Source organism: Medicago truncatula, chromosome 6 (assembly GCF_003473485.1).
Source record: "Medicago truncatula cultivar Jemalong A17 chromosome 6, MtrunA17r5.0-ANR, whole genome shotgun sequence".
NCBI classification, from domain to species: domain Eukaryota; kingdom Viridiplantae; phylum Streptophyta; class Magnoliopsida; order Fabales; family Fabaceae; genus Medicago; species Medicago truncatula.
The window spans coordinates 10,935,541-10,949,090 of record NC_053047.1 but is presented as its reverse complement, the minus strand read 5'-3'; the positions used below and the strand labels follow the sequence as shown (position 1 = coordinate 10,949,090).

Genomic DNA, 13,550 nt, shown 5'->3' with positions numbered 1-13,550 from the left:
ATACTCCTCATAATGATTTTAGCGTTAATAGGTCTTTAACCTCCTGTAACATAGGTCATTTTTTATTTTTCCCCTATATTTTTTTTTATTTACCCCTGTAAAACAAAATTGTTTTGATTTACCCTCCTAATAGGCCAAACAAAAACGAAATTTTTTTGAAAAAAATAATAAAATTGGTTTTTATTAGGGGTAAAACAAAACAATTTTTTTTACAGGAGGTAAATAAAAAAGAATACAAGGGGAAAACCGGAAATGACATATATTATAGGGGGATAAGACGTATTAACCCATGATATTATTATATATACTACCGCTCTTTTTATTGCGCTAACGTTTAAAATTTATTAACAGTTTTTTTTTTAATTTTGATTTTTGATTAAAACTAAAATTATAAATGTTTGTTGCTTTCAAGTTATAACAAACCAAACTAATCGTGATTATTTATATCAATGACACCAACAATATAACTAAATTCTTTTTTTAATGACACCAACAACGATCTTTATTATAGAAAAAGTTGTTTAAGGGTATAATTGAGATAATGAAAAAATATGTATAAATATACTCATTTAATTAGTTGTTTAAGAGTATAATTGTGGATTCTTATTATTATACATATATTCATATCGTTTGTTACATTTTTTTTTTAATATTTAAATTTATATTTATCTATTTGTTACATGTGTTATTTGTATTCAAAATTGATGGCATTTTTGTAAAGAAAAAGACAGTCCAAAAGAGCTGAAAGATGGTGTTTTCTTTACATATAGTATAGATAAGAATAAGAATTTCTTCTTTTTTCTTTAAGAATATATAAGAATAATAATTTTTTAATTAGAATAATACAATTATTACCTACAATATATCTTTTTTTGAGTGATACCTACAATACATATAAAATGGACAGAAAGATGGTTGTGTGCAAACTGATGCATAGGTTAACAATAAAATATTTTAAATTTAACAATAAATATTAATAGTGAGCAATATGAATTCAAAAAAAAAAAAAAAAGAATTATGTTACTAGGAGGATTCAACTTTAAACTTATTACGTACTCTTTCTCTTATGTTGCGTTTCTTTTTTCTTTATCTTATATATGTCCATTTTTGTAAATAGTAACGGGTAGTGACATACTGACAAAGAATAATATAAGAAAATTAAAAATATACAAATCACAAATACATCAGAAGAATATATATTATAATAATATTCATACTTTAGTGATAACGTCAATAATACATAATATCTATTATAGGAGTATACGATTAAAACTATTTTGAAATAAAATTCATAATGTCCTAAAAAAGGAATATATCTACCAATATTTTATATATGATTAAGAACCTCAAAACACATCAAGCCACAAAACCACCAACATCTAATGAAAGTGAAAAATTACCACACCATGCATGCATGCATCTTAAATATGTCCATTTAAAATACAGACAAAATCGATGATGTCTTGCAAAGAACCATTATCAGCCCACGCTTTGATGTTATCCACCACTTCATACAACACTATAATCACCATTAAACCCTGTGAAGAAGACAAATGACTCATTAATAATGGAAAAATGAAGAAAAACAAATGTGGAAGCATTATTAGATTAGAGGAGAAATAAATAATATTAACAAATATCAAATTACAGAGCCTTTAAATTCAATAGCATGTCATATGCATAAAAAATAAAATAAACTTGACAAAGAAACTAGAACCAAAAGTAATAAAATAATAACATGATTTAGAGGAAATACTACTAGAAAAAGTAAAATTAGTGAGGGAAATTAGTGACGGAAAAAATGAATTTCCTCACAAATTCCTTGGTTGCAAAATTTAGTGATGGAATTAAAGAGAAATTTTACATTTTTCCTCACTAATTTTTGTTTTTTTAGTAGTGAAAGAAAATATAAGAACTTGAAAGAAAAAAAGTGAGAAATAACTGATTCATGACACAACAAGTGGTCAAAGAATTCATACCTATAACATTTAGGCATCACAACATGAGGAATACTAACACCCACATAGGTCAATGTTTTGGACAAATACCATTTTGTTGAGTGGGTGGAGAAACGTGTACTGTTGTGGAAGAGATTAGAGGTTGATTTAAGAATTTAATAACTAAAGAGAAAAGAATAGAAATTTAGTAATACAAAACAATTATATGCACACAATCAATAGTTGAGAGGATGAGAATTGAGAGACATTTAATCAATAATTTAATGATAGATGAGTTTTGCAGGAGGGTAAAATTGAAATGCGATGGCAAAAAATGAAGGGAAAAATAGAAATCCGTACACATCGGTTGATTTCTTCCTCGAATTTTACAAAATAGCCAATAGGTAAGTGAATTTTACAGTGATGACATGTCATGTTAAGCACTGACGTGGATCAAGTTACGTCGATCAAATTAATCCATCTGTAAAGTCTCGCCATTATCAGTGATGACGTGTCACGTTAAGCGCTGACGTGGAGTTTCAAGTCAGCTTCCACGTGTACATGGACGAATTTGATTGAAAAAATTTGAATTTATTTTCTGACTTTTTTTTTGTTAAAACGAAAGTCATTACAAATTGTTACACTGTCAAATCGATCGTTGAATTATTCATTAAAAATGAAGTTGGTCCCTGAATTATGTCACTCATTATCAAATCGATCCCTAAATTATTTATCTTATCTATTAATATGATCTCTGAGACTGTCAAATAAATGTTAAAAACTAAAAGAATGTGTTTAAAGAGAGTAAATAGTCTTTTTCCAACACTTAAGTTGCAACTTGTCACAATCAGAATAAGTTACATTTTTCATTTATTATCCTAGTTTATGCACATAGAACTCACAACCTGCTCTACTACTATGAGTTAGAATATATATCATTGCATCTTATTAATTTTCTGTAATTTAGATATGAAATTATTGTATGCAGTATTTTTTATATTTAATGCTTTTTAGTGTGTTTTTGGAATTCATGTGCAAATTCTAGGATTTCATAATGATGTTTGGAAAAGAAAAAGAAGAAGAAAGATGTGAGGTTAATATACATGAGCTTAGACATGTATACTTAGATATGTAAGTCGAGGGTCATGCAATCCCTAAATTATGAAGCAAAATGATCTTTGACTTATTCCAGTCATAAGAACTGCAGTGTAATACTAAAAGGGAATCTACTATATCAACTTGAAGACCAAAAACAATAAGGGATTTCTTTCGGTACCTCATATATCATTCTTTGTTTTCTATTGCCTTTTCATTGTCACTTCCTAACTAAGGGATAAAATTTATCATGTGCACAAACGTTTAGTTGTATACTTGACTGACTTGAGTTTAATCTCAAAGTTATATGTAAATGATTTTGAAAAACAAAAATTTAATTTCTGCAGTCAAGCTAAAAGAACTAAAAGTTCATATTATAAGATTTTTACCACGAGTGACATTGTTTTATTAATGAGTGCCATAATTGTCTTGTGTCTTAGGGATAAAATTTTGAGAGATGTCATGAAGGAGACAACCATGATGGTTGTGTGGGAAAGGCAGGAGTTATTGTATAAGGCCAGGTTGTTGGATTTTGATGGAGTTTAAAACCATCACGGAGTAATTGATGGAGTTCAACAAAATCCTTGATGATGATTTGGAAAACATTGAGGATGAAGACAAAACTCTACCCTTGTTGTGTACTTTACCTAGATCTTTTGGGTCCTTCAATGATACCATGCTTTATGACAACGAAGGCAGTGTCACCTTAGAGGAAGTCCAAGCGGCATTTTGAACCAAGGAGCTAGCCAAGTCTAAAGAATTCAGAGCTGATGATAGTGGTGAAGGCTTGAGTGTCTCAAGAAGACGAGTTGGAATTAGAGGAAATCGAGGAAACTCAAAGTGTGATGACAAGTCGAAGTATAGATGCTTCAAGTGTCACAAGGCCGGTTACTTTAAAAGGGATTGTCCTGAGTCAGGGATAATGATGACTATACACAATTTGCAGTTGCCTCAGAGGATTATGAGGATGCATGTGCTCTGGTGGTGTCATGTTGGGGTGATGAAGAAGGTGAAGTTTCTCACCTTGGAAACGATGACACTTGCAAGTTGACCCTCATGTAGAGGGGTGTTCGTCTGGAGAGACATTAAACACTCAACATCATCCTAGAGAAGTGGTGCGAAGAATACTCAAGGTCGGTATGGAGAGGCATAGGTAAGAATGCTTATGATCAGCCTCAGTGGTGGAGTTGCAAGGTGGAAGACATATTGGATTTACGTATTTGGAAGTTGAGGTACAAAAAGCTCTACTTGAGGTGGAGTAGTTTTCCACTAGTGAGACTAAAAGGAGAAAAGTTGATGACACCGGAATGGTACGACTATGGAGACTTTGGATGTTATGCTCTAGTTGTGAGCAAGGGAATTCTTCAAGAGAACGGAAGACATTTTGTGAGTTGAAGAATGTATGGCACAACTTGTGGGATTACCTAAAAGACCAAGGGTGATTGGATGTAAGGAGATATTCAAGAAGACATTTCGTGGTTGAACTAATGGAACTATCTTAAAATCCTAGTGTAGTTGGATGCAATGATCTTCAAGAGGGTTGAAGACATTCTGAGAATTATATTGATTGGGATCCATTGGAGGAAATAAACAATGAATAATGAAGACCAAATAGATGAAATTATGAAATCAAAATTATGAGAGTGAATTTGTATGTAAAAGAGCAAAGAGATAAAATTGTGAGAAAAAAAGTGTGTAAAAATAAGAGCAAAGAGATAAAATTGTGAGAAAAAAGTTGAGTGAACACAATTTTTTTTTTTTTGCCAGGTAGTCTAGTGGTTAGAATTCTCTTTTTTCAAGGAGAATAAGTGGGGGTGTCCGGGGTTCGAACCCCGGCCCCTGCATATAACAATGCATGTTCCTGCCAACTGAACTATGCTCACGGGGACTTGAGTGAACACAATTTATAAGTGAAAAAAAGAAAAGATGGTAAAGAAATAAAAGATTTGATATATATACAGAACGGTAACATGTTTAAGCATTTTTTTATTCAAAGTAACCATTACTTCACCGAGTGACGATAATTACATGTTGGAGTACTCCGGCCAAAATTCAAGCAAAATTCCATACTTAGTAAATTAGATTTATTATTGTTGTTGTTTATTAAGGCTACTTTAACATTGGTTATTATTTCCTTCTACTCCACACAACTAAGTTTTTTGGTGTGAGTTCAGAGTCCGAATTCACAGCAACTTTTATTCAATGGTTTCTTTATCATCCAGCTTGAATATATTGAGTTCTTGTAACGCCACGTGTCAAGTAATGTCTATTACCGACTTTAATAATACGCACTTCTTCCTCTCATCTTTCAACCATTGATTTTACAACAACACAAACACCACTAGTTCCCTTAAAGATGCAACTTCTTAAAACAATACAAACCTATGTGCTTTTTTGGTGTGAACTTTGAGAATCCAAAGAAAGAAATTAAAACACAAAATACAGACACTGACATTGTATTGCCTTTGTTTGCCTTTCGACAAACAAACGCAATACAAATTTAACAAGGTTCGCCAAAGCGCCTACGTCACAAGGAGTAGAGCAGAAAAGTCTTCTATTATTTTAGAATGAGGTTACATAATTATAATTGATCTTGAGATTATGAAAGCTTTTGAGTATGCAAACCAACCTGGCCACATTCAAGATAATCATATTCAAAACCATCATTCATTGCCATAAAGCTCAATTCATGAAAGGAAAGGGAATGATAAAAATAATAAAAAAAGGATACTCACATTAAGCTAAACAAACATATATTACAAGCAATGTTGTTTGTGTACATATATACTAAATACATTTTTTCTAAGTATACATATCTTTTTTCAAAATGTTGGATCATGAACCAAGTACAAAATTGATATATCTAAACAACTAAACCATAAATGATCTCAACCTCAGCTTTTACAAGAAAGAATAAACAAATGGATATATAATAACTAATATAAATCACAATAAACAATAGGTAAGGGTTGTGGTAACCCTCAAAGCATGTCAATCCTAGTCTTGAATGCTTTCTTAACCACATTATATACAATCAAAGGTCATTACTAGGTCTCAACTGCCATGCCTGATAATTTCCCTTTCCTTGAAGGGTCATAGACATAGATCTTAACCTGCCTGTAATCTCGGTGAAAGATGGCCGACATTCGGGCTCACGTGACCAACACTCTTCCATAAGTTTCCTCCATTCAGGATCACATCGTTCTGGAATCGGTGGTCGAAGTGTGTTCTTTACAATGCCCCCTAAATGAACATGTCCACAAGAGAATCAAGTAAGAAAATACTAACAATATTTATTTGATTTTTACCTCTACACATGCAAGATTTTTTAGACTAGAAAGAATTTCATGAAACCTGCTTATTATTTTCATCTTTCACTTTCACTTTGAATTTGTTTTTACTTTCTTTCGCCAGATTTGACACAGTTCAAAATTCAGACTTGTAACAAATGTTCAACACTACAATGCAAAGAGACCAAACAGAGAATAGCCTAAGAACGAAGCAAAAACCTCCGTATTCTGATTCTATGGCTTAAAGATATCGGTCAGTCACAGTTAGGAGACTAAGTCTAAACAAAGCAGAAAATAATGCAACCTCCTACACTACGATTTAAATTGTGTTACAGGATTCGATCCACAAAATATTTTTCTCGCTCGTCTAGTAAAAAATCCATGCTTTCCTTAAAGATACATATTCTTACCAATAATGGCACCACAGTGCATATCTGCATAAGGTTCCTCTCCTGTCAATAACTCCCACATGGAGATGCCGAACGAGAAAACATCAACCTGTCAAAGTCATTCCACAAACTAAGTGCCTACCAAAAGATTCATTGATTTCTCTATATTGCTAAACTTCATATGAAAATGTTCTTATTACCTTTTCTGAAACCCGGCTGCTATTACCATTCAATAGCTCAGGTGCCATCCATGGAAGGGTTCCTCGCACACCACCAGATACAAGGGTATTACGTTTAATTCTTGATAATCCAAAATCTCCAACCTAGGAAAAAAATAATCAACAAACATTGGTAGTTAAAATAACGAAAGAAGTATTATTCATATTAACTAGGACTCATGAAAAACATATAAGTCATTTTCTAGGTAAAGATCATAAGATTGGAAGAGTTTCATCAAAATCCAACGGTCCAATGGTTTATATCTCTAAGACTAGCATAAAACACAATTCAACAATACCCTATGCCACAATTTACTTTAATGATAATGGAAAATGAACATTAGCAAAGACCAAACTCTTTATCATTGTTACATTGAGGCATTAATTTACAGCCAAGCCTTATCCCAGTAAGCATGGTCGGCTACATGAATCAAAAGACGCCATAGTGTTCTATCAAAAACTATTTCTATTCTATTCTCATTTCCATCAGAAAAATAAAATACTACGACAATTTTTTTTATTACATATTATTTTCATGTGAAAGAAGATGAAACTTGACTTCTGGAATTCTAACCTTGCATATGGGTCGTTGTGGATCCCTTAGATTGACGAGCAAATTGTCACACTTCAAATCAAAATGTACGATATTCTTCGAGTGCAAATATTCCATACCAAAGGCTGCATCCATGGCAATTATAAGCTTTTTACGGCGATCTAGTAATCTGCATAAAAGTTCAGATTCAGTATGTGCATTTATTCAAAATGATATATTCACAGAAAATTTAGTATATGAGGCTACCTGTAGTTCTTGACAAGAACATGCCTAAGGGAACCATTAACCATATATTCTGTTACGGTTGCTAAGGTTCCACCAGCACCATCCGGTACGATACCATAAAATGCGAGCACATTGGGATGGTGAAGATTTGACAGGATCTGTGCCTCTCTCCAGAAATCTCGTGCCTGCACAAACCAGCATACATTGTCAGATTCATGCGCACATTTTACGTCTTTTGTTTCATAGAAAGAAAGAAAGAAAAAAAAAAAAAAAAAAAAGCAAACTACTTTTCAAACTGGAATAAAATATTAATTTGTTTCCACAGAATAACTTTTTTAATTCAATTTAGTTCAAATTTATTCCAAAGCTACATCTCTTTGTATGGTCTGAATATAAGACCTAATGTTCTAAACAACTTAATTAAGCTCTTATAGCATAAGTGGCTATCATATCAGTGCTTATGTATAAGCTATTTCTATAACAAAATATAAAATAAAATCAAACTATTTTCATATAAGCTATAAGTTGTTTCCATAAACTCTCTCAAACAGTATCACAACTTCATAAGTACTTATATAAATAGATAAGCTCAAATAAGCCAATCCAAACATGCCCTTTGCTCTCTGTAATAAAAGATTCAGTCTCTTTGATAACATTTGGAACTAATTTCTGTACATTAACAGATTCAAATTTGGGACATTGATTAATCCAATATCCATAGCAACTTGTATAGGGAGACACGTCAATAAAGAGAATGAAGGACATGTTACTAATGCATAACACGGTATTGAGAAAAAAATTGCACTGAAGACTCACCAACCGTTCTTGCTCAGAAGATCTTCCAGCAAAGCAGCTCTTTTTAATTCTCTTGATGGCTACATCGGTTCCTCGCCATTTTCCATGATAAACAGTTCCATAGGTACCAGATCCCAACTCCATAAGTTCTTCAAGATCAGCATTCCTAATTATCTGAATGAAAACACATACAATGTCCGTTAAAGGGGTCATCAATAACATATAGATACAGTTGCATTCACTGTGCATTCAATTATCTTCTAGGGATTCCAACCAGAAACATATGAAATTGTTATCAGTTATCACAAACTTTGGAAGCATTGTAACCGCAATTACGACTGCATTGTCTGCATTTTACCGTAATATAAAGGTTTTCAGCATGAACATAATTGCGATTTAAAATTGTGCATCTCATATGCAGCTTTTGTCACGATGCTAAAAAGGAAACGAGTCTTCTACAAAAGACATGGAATAATAGCACATTCTATCAAGATATCTAGATTTGAAATTACAATAGAAATGAGAAGTATATTATAGGACATAACATAAAATGAAATTCTCATCTTAAAACATGTAAAAATCACAACCATAACATTTTAGTAATTGTTTACCTGCAAACCATATATGCTGGCCTCCATTTCTGCTATCATTGCATCAGAAAGGAAGTCATTCACGTCGGTTTGGTCGTCTTTAAAATCCTATAAATGAAAATAAAAGATTCAGAAAGTGTAAATGGTTTTATCATAAATAAATTCAAGTCTAATTCAGTTTTTCCTACCTCAGGATCAGACTCTGGAACGGTGCTCTCTACTTCTGTATGAGATGGAGATACATCGCTTCCAACTTCATCAAAATCATGCGAGGTGTGTACTGGTGAAGACTTAGGACGTGAAGGAACAACACCGGTTACATCATCTACTACAAGAAACGGCTCCACTCGGTTTGCATCATTACACCTTTCTAAATTTTTTGATTGTTCTAAAATTACACCTTCAACTTTTGACAGTCCAGAGGCAGAATGTTCATGTTTAAACTGATCAACCGTTTGATCAATGCTTGTAATCAAGTCATCGAGAAACGAAGGTGCCTTTACAAAAGATATATTCTTGTTTGAATTATCCAGGCCATCAACCGGCAAGTTCAAACATGGACGGACATCATCACGAAGTACAGCAGGATACAAACTTTCAGAGTTTATTGCTGGGTTATCGTGAAAACCTGTACCGATCTGATTCTGAGAAGGCTGATTTTGAGCAGATTTAAGAGAATGTGGATCAAAGGAAAACTTGAACATGTGATCTCCTTCAGAACTTTCGTCACACGGGCTTTCTGCACATTTTGGGATAGGAGAATTTAAATCGATGTTTCTGGCTGAAAAATCGATGTTTCTTCCATCACTTGTGATGTTATGAAGATCAGACGGGGTCTTGTCTGTAAGGTTATTTAGCGAGAATCCCATCATGCCAGATGACAAAGGATTCGTGTCCACACAAGGTTGTTCCCAATTATTTTGCATACCAATCTTAGCACTTACGTTATTAGTAGGGAATGTATCCAGAAGATACAATTCACTCATATAATCAACAGTTGGATTTCCCTCATAAACCTTGTAATCCTTCTTAAGAATGGGATTCTTTTCTTCATTTATCATCATCCTTTCTGGTTTCAAAGAATTTTCCCGCACGTCCTTTTCTACAAAGCCAGATCCACTTAAGGTGTTTTTTTCAAATAAAATGCTGTCCTCATTAATACGATCATCCGTTCTTACTGATTCTGAGTAGGAAGAAGATGCAGCATCTTGCCATCTGTGCATCTCAGTCGACTCCACATTCGGTATCTTACTTTGTATTTGAGGATAATAGAGAAAGGGATCGTGTTGACCCTCCGTGAGATTCACTTGCGAGACACCTAACAACGAAGATAATTGGGACTTTTCAAGATTCAAGGAGAGAGATGGAGTAATTCCTTCTTGTGAGCAGTAACCAGACTTTGCTCCACTTTCATGCAACTGCGAATCAGAAAAAGCATGAGGCATCCCATGAGGCGGATCATTATTAGTTCCATAAGATTCCGTCTGTTGAGCGATTGAATTTCCAGAGTAGAATATTGTATCCTTATGCAAAGTTCCACCGAGAGCTTCATCACCGTAACCATTACTTTGGCTAACATATACACTACTGTAGTTGTCAAAATACTGTCCATTGAGATTATTGGGCTGACCAACATTGCCGTGTTGACGAGGATGGCAGTCACTTACCAAAGTAACAGATGGTTGTTGAGGGTATCTGCAATCAGCAGTGTTAATGCTCGAGTTTCCGGAGTGTATCTGAGCGGTAACAAATGACGCATTGCTGTCAATACTTCCCTGGCATGAGTTGTTACCGAGCAATTGAATATAACCTGTACTAGAACCTGCAACTTGAACTGGAGTAGGAGAAATTCGCAACGGACTTTGAAGGTTTAAAGCATTCATACCACCATTACCATCCCTGATCTCCAAAGGAGAAGAGGTAACTGTTGGGGTGAAATTGAAAGTTTTCGCTGAATGATTTGCTTCGTTGATCAAACTCGGTCCACTGATGTTTTTCTTAGGACTATGGTCTATTACGCCGTTTAAAGCAACAAAGTATTGATAATCAGGGTCATTCTGAAGAACGGTGTTTCCATTGGCTGACGGTGACTCTTCAGATTCACCGAGAGGAACTAAAAATATTCGAAGTTTCTGAGAACCTTCACGACTTTCAAGTCCATGGTATTCCTCTATCATATTTTGAAGATCCTCGTCAGAGGAAACAGATATTAGAGCATCGAGATCTTCCCCTGGAAGTTGGTATTTTATCGTGTGAGGCTGACTGCAAATACCTAAAGTCTTGTTCATAAGCTCTTGCCACGAAATATCATTTCGAATAGATATAATGTGAGTTTCTCCACCAACATATCTGAGTTTACCATCACCTGGCCTTGGTAATATTTTTCCGCCGAAGCTGCAAAGAAACTTCATTTTCCCACCAGACAAAGAATCGTCTAAAGTTCCAGAACCGGAAAACCCATTGGAGTGAGATCTTTCATGTCTGTAAATGGGCGATGATACACCTTGTCTAGTACCGGTTTTGTCGCAAATTGTTTCACTAAAGGTCTTCCTCAATGCACCAAGGCCACTGTTTTCGCCGTCTCCCTTTTGAGTTTTGCTTAAAATGTTCGGAGAAACACCGTTTTCTATCTCTTGTGCTGCTGGCTGTTTGTTAGGGATAAAATTGCTTATATCAGAAAAACTTTCAGAGTCCATTCTCTTCAACCCTAAAATATTGGTAAGATCTTCGTATCTCACATGTCCGTTCTCCCTATTCAACCCAAACCTACTCTCACGATTTCGAGATGTGTCAAGAACTCTTCCACCACCAACTCCATCACGAACATTACTCGCAGAAATTTTCCCCCCTACCTGTTTAGGGATATTATTATGTACATTTGCAGCACTGCTGCATACTTCTGGTTGGGTGTATTGCGGAAACAAACCATGCTCGTCTCCGGTGTTGTTACCTAGCAATTTTCCTGTCTTATTTAAAGCCATAACAACAGTTTCTCAGCAACTCAATCAAGCTGCTAACTCTTTTCACAATTTACAGCCGAAAACCACAAATTCATGTCGAATTTTTCCTCCCTAATAACACCTAAGTTTTCAATTCAACACACTCAACATCCTATAAAAATTCCACTATAACCAATACAATGAAGATAAATCTGTAGATACTATCTGTAACAACAAATCCTGTACACAGTTTCACATCCAAATCTTTATCTCGATGAATCTCGGATTATTTACAAAAGCCAAGAGTGTTACTATGACAACACTAATAAGAAATTCTAACCAACAAGCCAAATCAACCAAACTTTACATCACATACCTACATCAACATTACAAAACCAAATTATTCAGATCAGAAGCAAAAAACACAAAACAAATATCAATCAAAACACAAAATTGGCACCCCCAAAAAGCAACATTTCCAAGGTGTCACCAATTAAACTGAAAAAATCTCCAAATTAACATAAAAAAAATAAAAAGATAACATTTTTAAGCACTACATACAAAAACTCAACATGGGTATCAATCAAAATCCAAAATTTTCCAGATTCAAAAAATGGGCACCCAATAAAAATCTTTAAAAAAAAATACAGAAAAAATACAAAAAATTACAGGAATAAAAAACTACCTCATATGTTCTAAAGATGGCATAATTGGAGCAAATACAATGAATCAGAGTGGAAAAAGATGAAAAAATTTAAATTAAAAAAAAATGAGGTTGGATCAAGGAATTGAAATGAAGAAAAAAGGTGAAAATGGCTTACAAATGAAGGTTCAATTATGGGGTTTGGAGAGAATTAACATGAAGATGGAAGAAGAAGAAGACATGAACATGAATATGAATCCAATGTTGGATCTCTTTCTCTGTCTTTGTGACATTTTTGTTTTTGTTTCAATGTTCCTTCCGACCTACGTGGACACAAACATTGTTTTGTTTTTGAGTTCTAAATTTTCTGGGATCAAGACAAAAACAAACATCATTATTTATTTATTTTTTCAAAATCAAATATAAAATAAAATACTTTATGGCCACCCTTCTCACAAATAAACTATTCTGATTTTTTTCTTTTGTTTTATTGTTAATTTATATTTCAGTTTCTTTTTATTTTTTTTTTATGATGAATATTTAAGTTCCTTTTAGGTTGTTGTTTTAACTTCATTCACACATAAAAAAATCAATAAGTTTTATTTTTTTTATTTGATTATTTATCTTTTGGAGAATACATGTGGGCTTAGGTTTTTGTTTTATACTAGTACTATGTAGACAAAATTAATTTAAAATTTAAAATTATTTTTAAATAATTAAATTTAAAAAATATTTGTCATTAAATGATTAGATAATTAATACGTACTCAACTAAATTCATAGCAACCGAGTGTTCATCTTTTTTTTTTTTTTTCCTCTAAGTTTGAGCTCAGTCTTTTTGAAACTATTTGCGTGGACTAAAGATTTTTCTCCAAAC

At 33.4% G+C, this 13,550-nt stretch overlaps 1 protein-coding gene across 2 annotated transcripts; it reads right to left on the bottom strand.

Moving 5' to 3' along the window:
• Window positions 1-5,768: 5,768 nt before the first annotated feature.
• On the bottom strand, window positions 5,769-13,036 carry LOC25495888 (probable serine/threonine-protein kinase DDB_G0282963). Of its 2 annotated transcripts, none has more exons than XM_013596146.3 (9): window positions 12,853-13,036; window positions 9,281-12,407; window positions 9,114-9,200; window positions 8,524-8,676; window positions 7,729-7,892; window positions 7,504-7,651; window positions 6,912-7,034; window positions 6,733-6,820; window positions 5,769-6,275 (listed from the first exon to the last, which is right to left on the bottom strand). In XM_013596146.3, the coding sequence occupies exons 2-9, from the start codon at window positions 12,071-12,073 to the stop codon at window positions 6,067-6,069; spliced, it is 3,765 nt and encodes a 1,254-aa protein (XP_013451600.1). In that variant the 5' UTR covers window positions 12,074-12,407; window positions 12,853-13,036; the 3' UTR covers window positions 5,769-6,066. The 2 variants fall into 2 exon arrangements, with proteins under 2 accessions (XP_013451600.1, XP_024641513.1); XM_024785745.2 differs by having other exon boundaries at window positions 12,717-12,858.
• Between the last annotated feature and the right edge of the window lie 514 nt (window positions 13,037-13,550).